The sequence below is a fragment of the Rhyacophila brunnea genome, unplaced genomic scaffold (genome assembly GCF_057557595.1).
Source record: "Rhyacophila brunnea isolate RB1 unplaced genomic scaffold, BYU_Rbru_1.0 scaffold_5, whole genome shotgun sequence".
In the NCBI taxonomy this organism is placed as follows: domain Eukaryota; kingdom Metazoa; phylum Arthropoda; class Insecta; order Trichoptera; family Rhyacophilidae; genus Rhyacophila; species Rhyacophila brunnea.
Window position 1 is genome coordinate 47,757,476 of NW_028233170.1, and position 21,025 is coordinate 47,778,500.

Sequence of the window (21,025 nt, forward strand, 5' to 3'; positions counted from 1 at the left end):
ATCCCCCGCACAGTCCTCACACAAAAATATTGTAAAAAAAAGTTTCCTTTGCCAGATTTTAGTTTTGCTCGAATGTATTAATGCAGTCATTAAAAAATATTTTTTGATGAAATAAGGAAGTCTTGGTTTCATACATTAATTAATTGTTGATGAAAGTACGAATATAATATCTGTGCAAAAAATGATAATTTTGTATGTCAAATATCGATAGGTACGGGATGAATTACAAGACTATTTTTGCGGGAATAATAAAATTGTGTTACTTACCAATAGCATTTTCAGCCGTAAAAAACTTTTATAGTGACAATAAAATAAATTTACAGAATTTAAAATTATGTTATGTTAAAAGAATGTTGAATTACAGAACTGATGTAAACATCAGACGGAGCTTCCGTAATGAAAAATTGTATGTGTGTGTTTGTGGGGGGGGGGGGGAATTTACCGCACCGGGTGACACCATCCCTAGTTACGCCACTGCTCAGATGTGTTGATGATCCGCACAGACAATAGAAAAATTAGAGGGAACGTTGCTTACATACATTCATATTATTATATCTCTAATAATCTGTTCCAACCACCCATTGTAGCAGTCGTATTGATTGAGTAATTTAATACCGTCTAAATTACTATCATTTCTTTATAACACTACAACAACCAATGAGATCAAATTACAGTAGGTACCTAGTATAGTAATGCAGTGAAATAGTCACAGAAACACCCTGGCTTTGAGAAAAATCACAAAAATATATTTTGACCTCACCGGAATCGAACACGGAGCCCCAGGATGAGAAACCAGTGTTTTACGCATTGGACTACGACAGTGGTCGGCAAACTCATTAGTCAACAGAGCCAAATATCAAAAGTACAACGATTGAGATTTCTTTTGAGAGCCAAATTTCTTAAACTGAAAATATCGTCGTCATACAAGAGAAAGTGACCAAGTGCATTTTTTACGAAATTGGTTTTATTGACTATTTGACATCTTACTAACATAATGGTTGTCTGGAAAAAATGACCAACTGAATTTCAGCCTGGAAACATACTATCTCGAATTTATCAAAATGACTATCTGCATTAAGGCACATTTTTTGCCAAGCAAAATTGACTATTAGACACATGGTCATTTCTTTTTGTAATCTTTTACAATAAAAAATGACCAAGTGACAGTTTTCCTTGTAGTAGTTATTCTGTAGTAGTGAAGTTAGTCATTTATTTCTTACAAAACGTTTGACGTATCAATTTTCTCTCATTGTAAAGTGATAGAATTCGTTCATAAAATGATCTGTAGAAGTAAATTAATGGTGGAAATGTGTCAAAACCAATTCAGAGGTGAGTTTGAATCTATTTTTTTATCCGTTGTATAAACATAAACATTTTCAGAGCAGCTCAATCCCAACAAAATAAAAATAGTGATACCATATGCAGTGTATGAGTTAAGAACCAAATTTAATGCCGCCTATTTGACGCTTGCATTCTGACGGTGCTGCTTTAGCGAATCATGGCACCTTACGAAGGCTCAGAGCAACCGTGTACTGAACTTAGAAAACAGATGTTTGCGACAGATACTGGGTGTGCAGTGGTATGACTTTATGAGCAACGAGGAGATAAAAGATCGCACTAAGTGGCCTCTCATCACGCTGAGAGTGAAGAGGCAACGTTGGACCAGAATTTCAACCTGGCTTGCCCGTTCTTTAAGCCAACCGGATCTATAAAGTGTATACGACAGAGCTACGGGATGCTGGTTTGACCTGGAACAATGCAAGAATACTGGCAAGCGACAGGGATTCTTGGAGGCGCCTAGTGTCCATATGTCCATATGCTCTGAGAAATCGGTATGAGCGTGTCAGACCAGGACACATTCTCCATAAAATATTCTTATAACGACGACGTTCAAACCCTGTCAGTGTTTGGGCGAGGTCGGCCACCACTTGTTCCCCCATTAAAATACTTATTCAAAGAAGAACTCAATATAACCAGGCTAAAAAGAGAGATTTTGTAAAGCTGTGTGATACTGGAGCAATTCCTCGAGATTATCATGGATGGTACAGATAACTTGCTGAAAATAACATGCCAGACAGGGCACCAGGACCAAACATGGATTCTCAATCTGAAGCAGAGTATTTTTTTACATTAATTTATTTTAATGTACTTATATTTTTGTGACTTTTATACTTTTTCATGTAAAGCAACTAGCAACTGGGTATATTTTCCATAGAAAATTAAAAAAATGTATTCTATTTTCGCCATTCTATTCAGAATGCACTCAAAATAAAGTCAATTTAAAGAAAAATACATATACTTCATTTTTGTTTTACCTGTATTCCAGGAATGAAAAGTGACTATCTGCAATTTTTCCATTAATTCATGGGTGGTAAAACTGACCAACTTCATTACGTATTTTTAAAAGCTAAAACAAAAGTGATTTTTTCAAATATTATTATTTCATTTTAAAAGTAAATATCATATCTACACCCACAAAAATAATCAGAAATGTGAATGCAATATAAGGATTTTTTAGATTGATTACAAATGTTAAAATGGCTCTCCTGAACAATTTACTATTTTGCACTTGGTCACTTTCTCTTGTATGACAACGATATATAATATTATGTAAACTGTTCATTAAGTTGATAAACTTTAGGTTAAGATTTAAGTCCTAATTAAACTATAGGTACATTGAATAAAACTTGATATCATACTTAATAACGATCTTATTTATTGATAAAAATTAAATTGTAAGTAAGGTATCCATATAATTAAATCATGACAATGACTGACAAACACTTAATTTGCATAATGGCCTTGCATCTCCTTGAAAAGTTTGGGTAAGTCAGGTTTGTATGTTGATGTTTTTAATTTTAAGTACGATTCTAGGTTCTCATCAATAAGACGACTTCCCAATTTACTCTTGATTTTTTCCTCTCTTAGAAATCTCTTTACTAACACAAATAATGCAATATTAACATTGTTGGAAGATTGTATTCAGTAATTAAATGCAGAACTTGATTTTTCTTGACTCTTCTAAAGTTCCTCGACTGCTTTCTGCCTTGCATCACCGACAGGATATTTAGTGCTAAATGACGCATGTTTAGTTCTAAAGTGTCCCTCCAAATTTGAGTTCATGTTATGAGCCAATTTTTCTAAGCAAATAATACAGATCGATAGGCCATTTAAGTATTGAATAAACGCGAAAGTCTCTGTCCATTCAACTTTAAATTCACGGTTTTCGTCATCCGTTTTCCTTTGCTTCTTTTTTGTAGCGATGTCAAACAGGGCAGAGGGCATTTGTGGCAGAGCCGCACTCAAGGGGCCAAAGAGCCACATGTGGCTCACGAGCCGCGGTTTGCCGACTACTGGACTACGAGATCCATTCGTAGTATAAATAATGAGCATACTAAATGCATATGCAAGTTTTAAATTTCAAGTTAACATAAACAAGATCACTACAACAAGACCCCAGGAATTCGAGGATAATGACTGTTTAGAATGGTAATAGTGTTAAAAAAATACAGCGCTTTGGACATAAGCTTATTTTTCATGAAGTGAACGATGATACAAAATACCAGGAAATAACAAATAGAACTGTCACAGTAGATATTCTGGCGATATCTACATTTGAAATGTTTAAAACTGACATAATAATTATACATTTTAATATTTATTACCTGTTTGTAATTAAATTTGTTTTTTTTATTACCAATGAATGTATAACTACAAGAATGAGGTCACAACTATGTTATTGTTATCTCTTGCAAAATTTAGGTTTTTGTTAGTAACCACATTAATTAGCACAATTCAATTGAGTATTCGAAATATAAAATTTTACAAGGAGCACTCGATATATTAAAACGTGTTCAATTTATTTGCTATATACCCATCTTGGATGGACAAATGTAATGTCTTGAAAATTTCTGACATCCATAAAATATTATATCTATTGATGATTACGGCAGGTAATTTTTATTATTTATTTATTATAAAATCATTGTTTTACTAAGATACTGTGAAAAATTATTTATTTATTTAATCGCCCACAAATAGTATATGATCTGCCTGAGTGCAATGAAACGTCACTACGTTGTACTTGTAAATAATGTATCAATGTAATGTAAAACACAACAATCACATTATAACGAGCGTAAATTTGGATTAGAGGAGATTCCAATTTTTTAACAAATTTACAAAAGGAAAACTCACCATACGCAACTACAATTCATTGTCAAGGTATTGGGTCACTTATGGATATGTTGATGTTATTTGACAGGATTTTGGATAAACATTGTATACAAACTGTATGAAAGTTGTATAAAACAGGTTTATGAAAATATAATATAATGTTGAATATATGAATAATGTGAAAAAAAAAAAAATGTGAATTATTTTTCTTATTTTTTTTCCATTCTACCGCGGATGGAAAAAATGTTCACATTCAGATATTCTTGTCTGGACTAGGCAGGTATTAAACACAACTTTCGCTTATACGCAATTTCTTTTGAGGTTTTTGGATAATAATGAATTTAGTTCCTAATTCACCTGACATATAATTTCTTTTGGTCTGTTTACGGGTTTTTTTTCAAGTTCAATAAAGCTTTGGTGACCAATAATAAAATGTGTGGAATGGATACGAATAGTTTAATAAAATTCAGATCATTAAAATATACACAATACAATAACAAATAATAATTTAGTTAAATACGTAATAAATATCAGTTGGCAATTTGTGACTAAGGTTTATTTCCTTGGATCAGTCTTCTTCCATTGAGTTCAATCAATTACAACCGGATGCGAAAAGTTCTGAAAAGAAAAACAGTAATATTGTTAAATTATATTTTTTTTATTTAATACTGAATGTACATAAGACATTGGCAGGCACAATAAATTGATTATGATAGCTGACTCCAGTCATCTAATTTTTACAACGTTTTTATAAGCTCGTATTCTTATTTATCTGGTGGTTGTTTATCCAGTACAAATCTTGCAATCGATTTTTAACTAACTTCCCGACTAGCTAGACATTTGAAACTTTTAGAATAAATCAGAACACAATGCCAATGCATTTTTTTAATACTTTTAGCCATCTTTAAGTAGAATTGAATTCATTTTCAGTTAATTCTGTTTTGTATGAAAAGTTATTTCGGAAGAAATCCGTAATCCAATCTACTATTATTGGTTGCTAGGGGTCTGGGGTCCTAGCAACTAAATTATTAATATATACGCACGTTACTATGGAAATCAATATTAAATGTCAAAATGACATTTCAGTATTATTTCTATCAAGTACAAATTTTTTTGATCGTTTAAGCTAGTCAAATCAAGTTTATATGATTTCAACAGAAAATTTAAAAACGTATATAAAAAGTTCTTTTTATCTTGTAATTATTGTTTTTATTACCATTTTACGGTGCGGTTTATCGTTTGTGTCAATTGAATTCTGTACGCCCGCCCTTCCTTTTCTATTATTTCTTACTGTTCTGGTGACATAAGTATTTTTATCAACCAATCATTCAGTAAGATGAATATAAAAATTATAAAAGTACAGAGAATGTCCCACAAGTCTTTTCCTCCAAAAAATTGTTATAAAATATAATGCACAAAAAACTTACTACACTAAATCAGAAAAACGAACTTGATAACATAAAAATTGGTCTGTCAAAAATTACTACACTCACGTAAACGTGCTTTTATACATAACTTACAAACTGTGAGCATTAAAACAAAACGTTTGCCGATGACACTGAACTGAAATCGTATGCTAATACTCTATAAAAATATTGCTAGCCTCGTTGAGAAATTTTTGTGATTATATTGAGATAGTACTTAAGAAAACACGCCTGCCGTGATGTGCATGTCACACGAGATATGAACAAGTTTAGCGCGGTCTCAACACTGGACGTGTCAACAGGTGCTGAATTGGTCTCCTATAGACACATTAGATCCTTCAAGTTATCAATAAACACGAAAGTCCACTTATATAAAACGCTGTTGAAACCACCACATATTATTATCATGCTACAGTTCAGTGGATATATGTGGTGATTCCCAGAAGCTGCAGGTATTTAATTGTAAAATCTTGCAAAAGATCTTTGGCCCCATCCGCAAGATTGGCATCTGGCAACTTCATTACAATCATAAACTCTGATGAACCTGATGTCAAAGTTATTGATACGAATATTCGAAAAAATCTCATTTACTATTCTCGGAAATATCTCAATCTTATGTTATTATTGCTATATGGAAAAGTGTGTTGAAATATTATTTGCGTAATAATATTGTATGTTAATAAATTTTTATTAGACGTTTGTCAGTAAGTAGTTAATTTATTTTGGTGCATTTTATTAGATAATACTACAAAAAAATATATTACTGAGAAAAATCGGAGCTCTTGTCGATGATGTGCTCAAACTCGGCGAAGGAAAGTGCTCCATCATCGTCCAGATCTGCTTCTTCCAGTAAATTTTCTATCAAGAGCTTCATTTCCGAATCGTTTAACCTTTGAGGTTTTCCACACAGTCTTTCAACGACTTGTCTCAGATCTGATACACCTAGCATATCGTCACCATCAAAATCTGTGAACATTTAAATACATAAAATTAATACTATCGACTTTGAATTTACATTCTAATTGATTTGAGTTTTGTACTATATTGAACATACATAATTTGAAAACACCTCAGATATTATTTACCTACTATAAAAAAATATTTTTGAAAAAAATATGACGCCCAATGGGACTTGAATCTTGATTCTCACCAATATGCTTTACCAATTAAGCAACAGGCATCCAATCTAATTACGACAAAATTAACTAGTAACTTTTACATGAAATGCTTATCAAATTGTATGATGATCAAATCAAATGAAAGACACCAGCTGATGATGATGACTTATTCCAAAACCTCCATGTACAAAATTTATGACATCTCGAAAATCTCTTTCATAATATTCCATTGCTTAGTAATTAAAGTTTTCTGTATTAATATGGTACCCTAATTTGTACAACAGCTATCTCAGTTGTGGTCACAGGTTCGACCCCAGGGCTGGGCAAAAATGTATGTTGTATTTGACCTAATACAAGGACTAAATAGGTTGGGCGAAAGACTAATAAGCATTTATTCTAAAAAAGGTCTCATAATACAACCTCCACTTCGGGGGGACCGATTTGCTTCAGATGTTCAGAGTGAGCATGGTTTAGAAAACAAATAAAAATATGTGTAGTGTGTCAACAGATCTTACCGAAAATTCTGAATGCATGTTCAGCTTTAACACCCTTTGGGGCACTCTCGCTGAATACGGACATCATGTCCAAAAAATCCTCAAATGTGCAGTCCCCATCGTGGCTGCTGCTGAATATCTTGCAAATCCTGTCCCCAAACGGGTTTACTTTCAACTCCGGGTATTGCAATATCTTGTTGATCGGCAGTTTGGCATTCTTATTATGACCCACCTTTTCCGGTGCCAAGGCTTTGAATTTTTGATGAGCACTGAAAAATACAATAAAGTTATTGACCAAGGAAGAGATTGTTTAGATAAGTAGTGACAGTCGCTTTAGTGACTAACATTATTGTTTAACATAAAGTTTGTATATTTCTTAAGACTTTCATCGCATCAATTCTATACACAAGGCTGCTATCGGTGGCTATCAAGGGTAGTTTATCATATTTATGTATTGAGGCGGTTAATTATTACAATAAGTTAACCGTCTGAACTGTCAAAAAGTGTTCTGTTTAAAAGCACCACTCTTGGGTGTGTTAACTTTTAGAGCGAGATAAACAGTTTAGACAGCTAATTTATTGTAAAAATTACTTACTTATTGTAATAATACCTCAATATATAAATATGATAAACTACCCTCCATAACTGCCGATAACAGTCTTGTGTATATGTTACGCCGAATGTGCGAAATTGAATATTACATGAAATGGGCAAAATTTTGCCTAAATCATGAAAAATGCAAGCCCGTTGTCTTATTCATGAATTAGACAAAATATCTGGAGACTGCGTGAAATCGGCAGTAATTTTTCTGCCTACTGGCATGTCTTGGACAAATTAGATAGTAGCGCTACGGTGGTATTTTTTGCAACTAAACTAAATGTGTGAAATGCTCGTGGATTGGTCAAAATATACGTATATTATCTATGGTCGAAATAGGTGGTCGCGCTCCGGTGGTATTTTTTGCATTTTTTGTATATTTTTACATTTTTCATGATTTAGGCAAAATTTTGCCTAAATCATGAAAAATGCAAGCCCGTTGTCTTATTCATGAATTAGACAAAATATCTGGAGACTGCGTGAAATCGGCAGTAATTTTTCTGCCTACTTCATGTCTTGGACAAATTAGATAGTAGCGCTACGGTGGTATTTTTTGCAACTAAACTAAATGTGTGAAATGCTCGTGGATTGGTCAAAATATACGTATATTATCTATGGTCGAAATAGGTGGTCGCGCTCCGGTGGTATTTTTTGCAACTAATCAAACTAACCAAATTTGTGTCAAATGTCATTGATTATAATATAAAAATATACCAATCAATAACTAAAATGACGTTCATGTCCATTTACTATGCGCAAAAAAACTAGAACTATAATATGATAACGGATGAATTTTATTAAAAGGTATTTTCGCGATTTGATTCGTGCTTGGGTATCGTACATGCAATGGTCGATTGTATTGTTGACACTTGTTAGCTAACCTCAAAATGGACATTCAGTTGAATAATTCAGAATTTCAAAACCTAACCTAACCTAACCTAATAATATTATATTATGTCCAATTATAACTAATAAAATCATCCGTATTAAATTTACTTTTTCTGCTGTCATGTTGACAGTTTAAGAATTCCATGCCCTGGCGACTTCATGTACTCGGCAGAAAATTTACCTTATTCATGAATAAGGCAACAGGCTTGACTATTACATGAATTAGCCAAAATTTAGCCCATTTCATGTAATAGTCGATTTCGCACATTTGGCGTAACATATATAATAAATGCGCATGATTATATTTAGTTTTTTGCCTGTAACAGTGTATTCTTGATTCTATTTTTTTCCTCAATACTTCGAGCTAGTTGCATAGGCTATTCTCGAGAGACAATGTGGTTATGTGTACTGTTATATGTAGGAGGAAAAAAACAAGTCGAATCGACGCCACCGAATTAGTAAAATTCATACAGAAACATATAAGTTTCCATACAAAATTGTCCAAAACACAATCTCCGTTTGACCTACTGAAAGGTAGTCATTTTAGACTTTACCTTTCTTACACATATGTATTATATGACCAACAATATGTCATTATGGGCACGCTATTAATCCCTAAAGCCATTACCATTACTTATTTGCACACAATTATTATATGACTGCATTTGTGGAGATAATACCAGAAAGGCCTAGAACAATTCTGGTGAAAGACGATAAATAATATAAAAATAATACAAAATATAAAAGAAATAGGTACTCACAAAAGAACTTCTTTTTTCGTGAAATATGTCAAATCCTGCAACACAATGAAACATAAGTAGGTAAGTAAATATGCACTGTTTGGGTAGGGATGTGACTTATACAAAATAATTACCATAATTACAAATATAAAATTAATTAAACAAATATTATCCTCCAGTAAATAATATAATAATGCGGACAATTTAGCATGTATAGATGTATCTAATGACCTGGTAATCTTGAAGTTCTTCTTCGGTAAATTGACTTTTTCCTTGGCCCATTATATTTTATAGGCAAGTACACCGTATTCTTAATATTTGTGTTGTTATACTAATTATTATAATACTGAGATCATTCCACACTCACTGGCACAAAACACAACAAAGCAAGATTTCAGATCATTTCGCGCTGAGTTGTCAGTGTCAGTAATGTCCATGTAATGTCACACTCACAACATTGATAATTTGTTGCTAGGTCAAAAACAAATTTTCAACAATTTTGTTACATGGTTTAGTTGGTAATACTTGCACATTTGATAATACACGAAATAATTTCAATACATTAGAGCAGCGGCTCCCAACCTGTGGTACGCGTACCACCGGTGGTACGCGAGTGGATAGTTGGTGGTACGCGAAAGATAATCAGTAATGGCGGACATAAAAAGTTTTAAAAAATCAGTCATAAAAATAACATTTAAACTATTGTATTTTTTCTATAATTCATAATTTTAATTAATAATATACAGTACAGTTGTTAATATATTGTACAGTCGATGATCGAAAATCCAACAATCAATGTCGTATTTTTGGAGTGCACTTTTAAATTTACTTTACAAGTAAAATTCGAACGAAACAATCTAATTAATTTTTGGTTAAACATCGATAAAGAATATGAAGAACTTTCTGAAAAAGCTCTCAAATTCTTATTATTCGCTATTGACTCTGAAATCCCTTGAGATGTTGATCGTATTTTTCGCCTTGTGTTCTTCTGTGCTGGCCCCTTTTTACCCCCTTTTCTTCTCGATTACTTATCTCTCTGGTTGCTCATCTTGTTTTACCGGCTGGCAGGACTGACGCTTCTATCGTAGCATGCTTTGTCTTTGGTTCTTAAATTTAGTTGATTTTTTCCCTTTGTTCAGAAGCGAAAAAAATTTTGTCAAACGTTTAAGTGCAGTTAAATTGTGAAATTTGTGCAATAATGGAGTGTAATGAAGCCAGCAACGTCGCGGAGGGACTAGCGATGGAGACCGACTCGAATGAGTCGGAATTGCTGTTGGACGATCCAGTGGGTAAACTGAGGGCAACAGTAATGTCTCTGGATAACAAGGTATCACAGATTTTTTCAATCTTGACCCAACAGGGTCTGCCTGCAGTGGTGCCTACTCCGCAGAGGCCGACGGTAAACATCGACTCTCCGGTAAGTTTTTTACGGCCATCCGCAAGGCCTGAAACAGCGGAAAAACCCAACAGGATTCCGTTGCCTGTATTTAGTGTCATAGCTCAGAAGCCTGCTTTTCCGACGCCAGACAAAGCTCGGGAAGCGGAACTTACCAGGTTCCAACTGTTCGACACAGATAATTGGGCGGGGGTTCGCTACGCTGAAACCCAAAAACAATATTTGGCGGCCCCGTCTATCGTTGAGTTGGGACTCAACGATGAGTTACGCCCCTATGATCGTTCATCGCAAACGATACATCTAATGGAGCGTACAATCGCCGGCCTCCAAAATGCGATGCTCGCTCAAAAGGAGTGTATTCGGGACGCGTTACAGCGAGTGGTCGACTCTGTCAGCGACCACACCATCGGTACGGCTCCTTTTGAGACTGTCGTAAAAGAGTTCGAGCCCTCTTCAGCACTCAACAAAGTGTCTGAGGACGTCACCCGAATCCTTTGTGGAAAACGGGCAGAGTTGGTTCAGACGAGGCGGAAGAAAATCCTCTCCGGTATAAAAGACACCTTCACCCGAGAGGCTCTTAACAAGATCCCACCTAGCGCCGAACATATCTTCAATAAAGATAAACTGGCGGGGTTCCTAGAAAGAGGTGGGGATCGTGAGAAGGTCTTCGATCAGACCACCAAAGTGGTTGACCAGGGCAGGGAGAGTCAACCTAGCACTTCGTCAGGTGGACACAAGGACACCTTTCGGAGGCAGGGATACACGAGGAGGATACCAGACCAGGTTATGGGGTGGCTTGCCGAGAGGCCCACGCCCATCCAACCGAGGTTTTCCCAGAGATAACCGAGGTGGTACGAGGGGCACTTACCCTAGACGCAGGTGACCGGGTCTCCCTCATCACGTTCAAAGGGGGACGCCTCCAGCATTTCCATGAAATCTGGCAGGCCAAGGGTGCACCACCACCATTATTAAAAATAATAGCGGGAACCCGTATTCCGTTTATAAAGGAAAGAAAATATTCACTGTGATTGGAATACTTCATAGTCATAGAAAATCAGACTTGCAAACCCTACGATTTGGTATGAAAGTCACTTAGCCATCAGTATCATCATCGATACAAGGTCATCCAAGAAACTCTTCACCATTAGCTTCAATAACACACTGAGTAAACACAGATCTACTTCTACAGCAAAGAATGGTTGTCCCTAAACCTATTCCCTGAAGTGCGCTAATTAATGTTTAGTATTTTAGGGTTTTGACCGTTAATGTACTATATTTTTAATCTAAATAAATATAATTTTCCAATCACCATTATATTATTATGATTATTGTATTATTTTTCTAATAAAATTGTATCATTATATGGATATCACATTGTTTTTGTTTCATTTCATTGTTTGTACTGTATCCAATATTGTACTCTATTGTGACCTGAGATGCACTCACGTGCACGTAGTGGATTTTAGTTAATATATAGTAAATAAAATATTTTAATTTTTTTTTGTGATCTTAATAATATTTATGGAACAGTAAAATGCACAAATATTTTTTCTCATGACTGGTTCTATCTCGGGTCTCAAGAGGATAAGTTTGCATGTACAATGAGCAAACAATTTCATGTCCATGTCCAACAAGTCCATGTCCACAGTGGTCAAAGATCCTCACAGTTTACATGCTTGATGTCCTGTGAAGGCAAACACACCACTGTGAAGATTAATGCGGCTCATCGACTTGTAATCAGTATTTTACAACAGCTGACTGAGTGATGCATATCGTTCTTCGTCTTCTTTGAATCATAACACGTATTGGCCTGAAATAACGAATCGGTGAGGTTGAAGCTGGTAAAAAAGTCATATGTGTAGACGTACAAGGGCAGTTGTTGTGAAGCCAAAGTAACATCACAGCGTTGCATTGAGATTGTATCGTATCTTCATCAGATAGGTAGGATTCACTTCCCCACATGGAGAATAATTTATAGAGCAATTGGAGTCCAGCACCCAATAAACCATATATGGCCATGAACTGAACTCTTCAGCTCAGCATCATTCGTCTTATTAGGCTCAGCGTACTGAAACAATAGAAAATACAATACTATGAATTAATCGATACATTTATTCCTATTTATTAAGTATTCAACACCAGGAATATAAATACTAATGGCCAATAGTATTAATCACTAGGTATATTAAGTATATTAATTATTCTGTCCATCGAATCCTCAATATGGAGATCACAAAGCCCTTTCATCACAAACTGTATCAATTTAATTGGTACTTAATTGATTTTTTAGCAGTGCATGCACTTGCCTAATAAAATGATAAGTTTGATATTTATGACTAAATGATAAAGTAATATAATATGAGCATTGATACCTTATGGTTTCATAAGCCAGGATAGGATCCTGGATTGTGATTTTGAAGGATGTATCTCAGCCTCTAGCAGTGAGTAAAGTTCACTGGTTCTCCAGAATAAAGTCATCATCTGGGCCCAGGAGATGAATGTGAACATCATTACTGTCGTCAGGGTTATATCCTCCACCAACTTCGACATCATTATCATTCAAAATATCACCAATATGCTGGCTATTCAAGGATTCGTCTAAATGTAAACAAAAAACATAACCTCAATAAATCAGATATACTAATGTCAAAATATATCACTCTAGACCTGAGTTACTCATGTGTGTACCGAATTTTGAAACTATGATTATAATATTTTACAAAAGTGTAAAGATAATTTAAAGTATACGGAATATTACTATGATTCATTGTGAAACTAAATACATCATTGGTTTTTAATATAAATAAATATTAATATTTAATTAAAAGCACTTACTTGTCAGAGTTGACTTTTTAGCCGCCATTTTCGTCTTGTGCAAATATCCATAACTTCAAAGTCAAAATAACAATTTATTTTAAAACTACATAGGCTAGTGTTCTGCTCTAGTGGTAGAAAAATATACTATCTATACCACTGTAGTCAAATGCGGTTCAAGTATCCATTCAAATCATTACTAAAAAATATTTAAATAACGTCCACATATGTGTACCTCAGGACGCAAGAGGATAAAGAAACCTCCTCTAATAATGCCTTCCGTACAATTCCAGAAGGATTTCCAAACGCAACAATCGCCGGAGATCACTTCACAAATCACGGAACTGAAGAAATCGGGAGTATTGGAATTGGCAGAACCATCTCCGAGCTTCCTCTCAACCCTGTTCTTAGTAAGGAAACAAGACGGCAGTCAACGACCCGTCTTCAACCTAAAACGCCTAAACGGTTTCCTACAACCAAGGCCGTTCAAACTGTTCCACCATTTCAAGGTCCCAACATTCCTGCAAAGGGAAGACTGGTTAGTAAAAATAGACCTAAGCCAAGCGTACCTACATGTACCTATAGCTATACAACATCGCCGATTTCTTCGGCTAGTTTACCAAGGAGAACTCCTTCAATTCACGTGCCTTCCGTTCGGACTGTCGGCAACCAAGACTGTTTGCCTCATTAACAAACTGGATGGCCGAACACCTCCGGGGAAAGGGTATGAGAATCGTCACTTACTTAAACGAATTTCTGATGGCAAATCAGTCCAGAGAGATTCTTCTGTCACAATTGACTTATATGATAGATTTCATGCAGGCACTAGGCTGGATAATCAACAAGAAAAAATCTTGTCTGATTCCAAGGCAACAGCGGGAGTTCTTGGGTATCACGTGGGATACTCACAACAATCGGAAATATCTATCAACAGAGAAGTGCACATCACTTCGTCACCACCTGCAATTGCAGATCAAAAAGTCACTTGGTCGCTCAGGCAGGCCCAACGCCTCCTCGGGCGACTCAACTTTGCAACCTTCGTCACTCCACAGGGGAGGTTGCATTGCCGACGTCTACAACGTACGAGCGCTCAATTATCAAGGAGCCATCCTCACAAATCATCATCGATTCCACCACAAGCTCGAGAGGACATCATGTGGTAGATTCGAGCGGTGGGCTCCTCAGGAAAGATTTACAGGGCAACCTACAATCATTTCCTCACCACAGACGCAGCCGATTCAGGCTAGGGAGCGCAGTTAGACGAGTGCCACCTATCAGGTACATGGACAAAACGCCAATCCACGTGGCACTCCAACCAAAAAGAGCTGTATGCAGTACTCTCAGCCATACAACTCCGGGAGCAAACGCTCAGGGGATTTACTCCTACAAACCGACAACAAAACAGTGGTGGCCTACATCAACAACGAAGGGCGCACAAAGTCTACAACCCTACTAAGTCTTTGCCGACAGATCCTGGAAATCGCCAATCAGGCCAGTATATCATTGACTGCACAATACCTTCCAGGAAAATACAACTGCGTTGCAGACTATCTCTCACGCAGCAAAATTATCCCAGAACCTATGATCAGTAAAGACATCAGCAGTAACATAGTAGTGCGTCATATGTTAAAGGCCATATCCACCCGCAAGACTAGACCTACAAAACCACCGATTTGGGATCCAAGAATAATCGTGCACTACCTCAAGAAAACAACACCACTAGTATACAACCTATATGAAGTTTCACGTAGAACAGCTATATTATTATTACTCGCATCGGGACGACGGGTTCATGACCTTACCCTACTCAGTGTAGCGGATAATGACCTAGTCGATAATGGCGACCATATAATTCTATGGCCAGTGTTTGGTTCCAAGACAGACACATCAAGGCACCGCCAATCTGGATGGAAATTAAGCGCTTCCAGCTGCCAAAACATCGATCCAGTATTTTGGCTACGAAAACTTATCTGCGTTTCCAATGAGAGAAGAGAAGAGGGTGGTAATATTCCGGCATTGTTTATTTCGTCAAGAGGCCCCCCAAAACCTGCGACTCGAGCAGTCATCGGAAATTGGGTGAAGTCAGTACTCGCTGATGCAGGGGTACAGGAATCACCAGGCAGTACTCGATCAGCAGTCGCCTCTCTAAATTGGTTAGAGAACTACCCCCTAGATGACATCCTGCAGAGAGGCAATTGGCGCCAAGAAGCTACTTTTAAAACATTTTACCAGAGACCGATAGACACACAGACTTCTACAGCGGGGGAACAAAATATGTTGACTTCTCTGTTCAGCCCGGTGCACTGAGCCTAAAAGCAAGGAGATGTTATACCTAATTCTCATGTTAGGTTCATCGACCTTATCTTGCAGGATCTATCTTGCTTTACCAGGTGATAACAAACAGATATCTCAAGGGACTTCAGAGTCAATAGCGAATAATGAAAGGAGTTTTACCTACCATTAAAACTCTTATTATTCTTGTTGACTCTGAAGTCCAGAGAACACCTACCTGATTTCCTTGAGACATATCAAATTGAAGAATCAAAGACAAAGCACGCTACGATAGAAGCGTCAGTCCTGCCAGCCGGTAAAACAAGATGAGCAACCAGAGAGATAAGTAATCGAGAAGAAAAGGGGTAAAAAGGGGCCAGCACAGAAGAACACAAGGTGAAAAATACGATCAACATCTCAAGGGATAAGGGAACAAGAATAATAAGAGTTTTAATGGTAGGTAAAACTCCTTTCATTACCGTTCACTAGTACGGAATTAGTAGAAAGAGCTTTTTCTTCATATTTGTTTTTTTTTTAAATAAGTATAGAAACAAATTGGACGCAGGTGTAGATTTAAGGGTGTATCTCACATCTTTTGAACCAAATTACAAAAAATTATGTTCTTCGAAACAAGCACAAGGATCTCATTAAATTTATTTTGCTTATATTATTGTGCTTATATTTTCGTAAAATTTGTTCAAAAATTAAACTTATAACTTGATAACAATGTATTATAATCTTAAGCAACACTTTCATAACTATTATTTTCGATAATAAATAGAAAATTTCGGTAATAAAAATATTTTTACATACAATTTCATTAATATTAATATATTTAAAACAAAAATTTTGCCTGCGGCGTTGCTGTAAATTTGTAAAAATGAAAGTGTGAATTGTCTCGTTTTCATCAGAAGAATTTTTACATTTACCGTGTTTAATTAATTTTATATACATAGATTATCTATTAATATCGGTAATTTTTGGAAAAAAATTGCCTACGGCGCATTTCATTTTTTTATACAAATAATTTTATTTAATTCTATGTATTTTTTTTTTTAATAAAAATTAGTTATACAAAAAACTTCTTTAAATGTCCTGGTTTTGAATTTCGACAAGAAATGAGCTTCAGCATCTTTTATTAAAAAAAAAAACATTGTGATATGTAAAGTTCAAATGTCTCATTTTTATCAGAAAAAATAAAACCTTTGGTATTTTTTTTTAACTTAAATAAATTGAGTTCTTGGAAATATAGTCACCCCACGGTGGCCGCGTGGCTTAAGCGTTGGACTATCACGCTGTGGTTCTCAGGCTCGAATCCTGGGCCTGGCAAGTACACATATTGTTTTTCAATTTGTGTGTGAGTCTGGGTATGGACCTAATAGGTTGAGTAAGTGGCTGACATCCATTTATCGTAAAAAAAACAAAAATCTGTTAATATAAACCTCTACTCTGTGGAGGCCCATATGATCCTATTAGGATCGGACATGGTCGGAAAAATAAAATTTATAATGCAAATATAATAACAAATTTCTCGAAATACAATCATTTTTACGAAGTGGTACAATTAAGCGTGATGAGCCAAAAAAGGTTGGGAAACACTGCATTAGAGGATCAACCACGGAAGTCACGTTTGGACTTTTGTTCAGGAGAGTGATTTTTGTGTAGGTTAAATGTTTGAAACTCTAACTTTTTAATAACTACAATAATTAGGGTCTGTAAACGGTATCATTCATAATTAAATTTATTTTTGACCATATTATGGATAGAAAGACCAAATCATTTAAAATTAATAAATCAATGGACTTCCGTGTTCTATGCTCTAGCACATAATGTAGTAATACCATTAGGTAGTAGCCTAGCAATACTTCACCTATAGATAATACATGGAAGTCCATATAGGTATAAATTATTTTTATTGATTATGCATCATATTAAGTATTAATAATTATTTTATTATAAATACACAAAATATTTCAGCAAGTCTAAATATGAAAAGGAATTACTTATATATTTTTTTTAATTTACATAAGTACCTTACAACATTATTTGAAATTTATTATTGCTCTAGAAACAAATCAACGCAATGAGAATTATTCCTGGTCATTCTCCGGGACATCAGCTGATGAGGAATTATGTGGAAATCTATCATAAAATTCTTGAAATTCTAGAGATATCCATTGTTTCATAGTTTGCAGATCTTAACCGGACACGGTGGTTTTGCCTCGAAGCTCTGTCAGCTTGGCCTAATAGAATCTTTGACTTGCTTATGTGTCGAATTGCAGGATGCCGATCACATCCTCTGGGAGTGTCCCCATATGTCAGTTGAAAGAGAAGAGCTTCTCAAGTCGGCTCGACCCTCAGTTGGACCGGTCGGCCATTGCGACTTGGCATCTACGAGGGAAAATTTGTTCTTTTAAAAAGTGTGCGGCGTTTTACAGCGAGCGAGAAGGTCGGAGGTCGGAGGTCCACAGTTTGGAAATCTTCATCGGAGAACTTCGCTTTATAACGTAGATAACTAGCGCCATCTTAAGAGGGGGCTCAAGAGAAGGAGATTGAAGTATAATCTAGTATAAAAAGGACCTCGGCGTCGTAAGGACGTTAATTTAAATCGATATTTTCGCAAAAATCACTAATCATCGGAGATTTTATTTAAAAAATAAACATTATTGTTATTGGTATTGTCGGCCGTCTTACAAATTATTATTTGATAAACACCTGCAAGTGTCCACCGATCAGAAAACAGGGTTGTCAAAATAATACATGAATTAATATTTTTTAAATGTTAATTTCATCATAGTTTTTAATCAAACCTGTGCAAGTACATACTGATGACTTGGGTGGATATCGTAGCACACATACTATTGATATATCTACGGGTATTTTATTATTATTACCTAATTCAAATTGAGCATAGGTTGATACTCAAATACTATTATAGTATGTTTATGATTTCGAGAAAATAATACGATACGAACATACTGTTTTTTTCTATGAATAAAAAAAACTGGAAGGAACATGTGTACAAAACACGACAATGAAGAAAGGCCGGCAAATATGGCCAACAATGCATGATAAAAAAACATAAAATACACAAAATTACCTATTTAAGTTTATCGCACACGTGCAGACCACGCGATATTTGTTTACGCAAAGTCGTCGCTTTCCAAAATGGCGAATTTGGTTGCCAGTTTTTATTGCGATGAATCAGTATGTTCATTCCTGTCTTTTTTTATTCGTAGGTTTGTTTACTATGTACACCAAGAAATTTCCATTTATAAAATCGGAAATGAGTTTTGGAATATAATGCAACTAAAACTGGAAAAAGTCTATCATGGGTGTTTACTTCTTGAATTAGTTGACCCCAGAAACAACAGGTCCATGCCACTACGTGAACCACAGTGGATATTAGATGCACAAAACTTAAATAAAATATATTAGAAATAAAATTTAAAAAGTACAAAATAATTAATTGCGTCGACAGCCCTGGCGTCATTTTTTATTCGCCCGCCAGTCGGATGGGCGAATAAAAAAATAATGTGTGTAGTGACTGCATGTTAATAATTATTTTTAGACACTCATGATATAAATTATTTCGCCCATTGTCTTTACATACAATAATGGTACTACCTACCACTTGTTTTACTAGTATAAAAGTGAAGTTGCGCAGGCAATAAAAAGTCACTTCCTTTTTATAATAGGCAGACACTAAATTCTACGTTTTTTAAAATATGCGTTAGAATTAAACAATACCTATTATTTTTAATACGTAGGTCCTAAACATTACAAATAAACACTATTCATTAGTAATGTTTTTTGGATAGCCCATGAAATAAAAATGTGGGTAGATATGTATTTCAACATCCTTCGTATGTTTAGTTCTCGGACAATTTCAGATCAAAAAGTTATTAATATGTTGTTAAGTTTATATCGTGGCTAACACATAATCAAAAAAGTTATCATACCCATCATATAAGTTGCAATACTTCCCACCAAACAACTGATAAACATATTGAATTTAGTAACGTTTATTAGAAAGTACTATTTTTTGGTCACCCCATAGCTTCACTTCACAAGCTTCACTTGGAGGGAGTTTATTGAGACAAGCATTGGCGGCAACCTTTTTATATTAACTAGTAGACCAGTTATTATGGACCACATGTAAAAAAATCATATTTTCAATTCTCAAGGCCGGTTCTGTAGAGCGTCCCCTTAAGATATAAATAAAAAAGAAATAAAGAGGGTGTGCCATCAATATTCTTTTTTAGTGCCACAAAAGGAGCTAAAGATGATGCATACAAAGAGCAATAATTGTTTATATCATTTAACTCCATGTTAATAACTTTAAAAGGCTTGTTTCTTTTACATCTCCCTACGAACTGAACCCAATCCCATGGAGTAACAATTATCTGCATAGAGTTGAGCATCTTTTTTGACGTTCTGTTATAGAGTGGTCAGTGTCGATCTCCATGTGTGTGTGGCCTCGTAATAGGAATTTGTGATTTATGATTTTCAACGTAGGAATAGTTTTCAAAAACCAGGTAAGTATATGAAAAAACAATCATGATATTTCTATTTTGGCCATGGCAATTAATTATCGTACCAAATTGTCAGCTCTTCAATATTTGCTAAAACATTGCTAAATGCCCATTTCATTAAGTAGCAGCCGATCTTACTGCCACCCCTTCACTTTTTATTTCATCCACATCAGTGTTGTGTCTCACTCACCACTTGCATCATCGTAAATTGTAAAATTCAGCGTCCACAGTTTTCTCAGATGGAAACTATATGGAGTAGATAAACACTTCTCCAAGTCAACCATTATTATTTTCATACTGGTAAATTTTTCTTTTGCAAGAGTTATATCAATCTTATTTAATTCTTTAAGTCTTTGAATTTTATTTTTCTTCAAAAGAAATAATAATTAACATCTTTAAGACGCAGGCTATCGCAGGCGTCACAGGTATCATTGCTTAGCAAATGAAACCCGAATTAAATTTTTATTTAATTTTATTGAAAATCCATTTTGAATAGGTATATGGCGATAGAGACACAATTTTGGGTTAATTCATGTGGTTATATTCTTTGAAGAATAAATCAAACATTTTTG

The 21,025-nt window shown here is 35.1% G+C and overlaps 1 protein-coding gene and 1 long non-coding RNA gene across 2 annotated transcripts; both read right to left on the reverse strand.

Annotated features, from left to right (window-relative positions):
• Positions 1-2,695: 2,695 nt before the first annotated feature.
• On the reverse strand, positions 2,696-9,865 carry LOC147066508 (calcium and integrin-binding protein 1-like). The gene is made up of 5 exons (XM_085955229.1): positions 9,669-9,865; positions 9,459-9,493; positions 7,234-7,481; positions 6,365-6,566; positions 2,696-4,794 (listed from the first exon to the last, which is right to left on the reverse strand). Exons 1-5 carry the CDS (start codon positions 9,717-9,719, stop codon positions 4,773-4,775), a joined length of 558 nt encoding a protein of 185 aa, XP_085811355.1. The 5' UTR covers positions 9,720-9,865; the 3' UTR covers positions 2,696-4,772.
• Positions 9,866-12,336: 2,471 nt separating this feature from the next.
• Positions 12,337-13,703, reverse strand: LOC147066509 (uncharacterized). Its single transcript, XR_015071622.1, has 3 exons — positions 13,669-13,703; positions 13,206-13,431; positions 12,337-12,901 (listed from the first exon to the last, which is right to left on the reverse strand). It is a non-coding gene; the product is annotated as an uncharacterized LOC147066509 (long non-coding RNA).
• Positions 13,704-21,025: the final 7,322 nt, after the last annotated feature.

Coding starts and splice junctions, on each gene's coding strand:
- LOC147066508 (XM_085955229.1), bottom strand. CDS start 9,719: ATGGGCCAAGGAAAAAGTCAATTTACCGAAGAAGAACTTCAAGATTAC. Junction 6,567..7,233: donor ACATGCATTCAGAATTTTCG/GTAAGATCTGTT, acceptor AAATGTTCACAG/ATTTTGATGGTGACGATATG. Junction 4,795..6,364: donor AAGAGCTCCGATTTTTCTCA/GTAATATATTTT, acceptor TTTTCTTTTCAG/AACTTTTCGCATCCGGTTGT.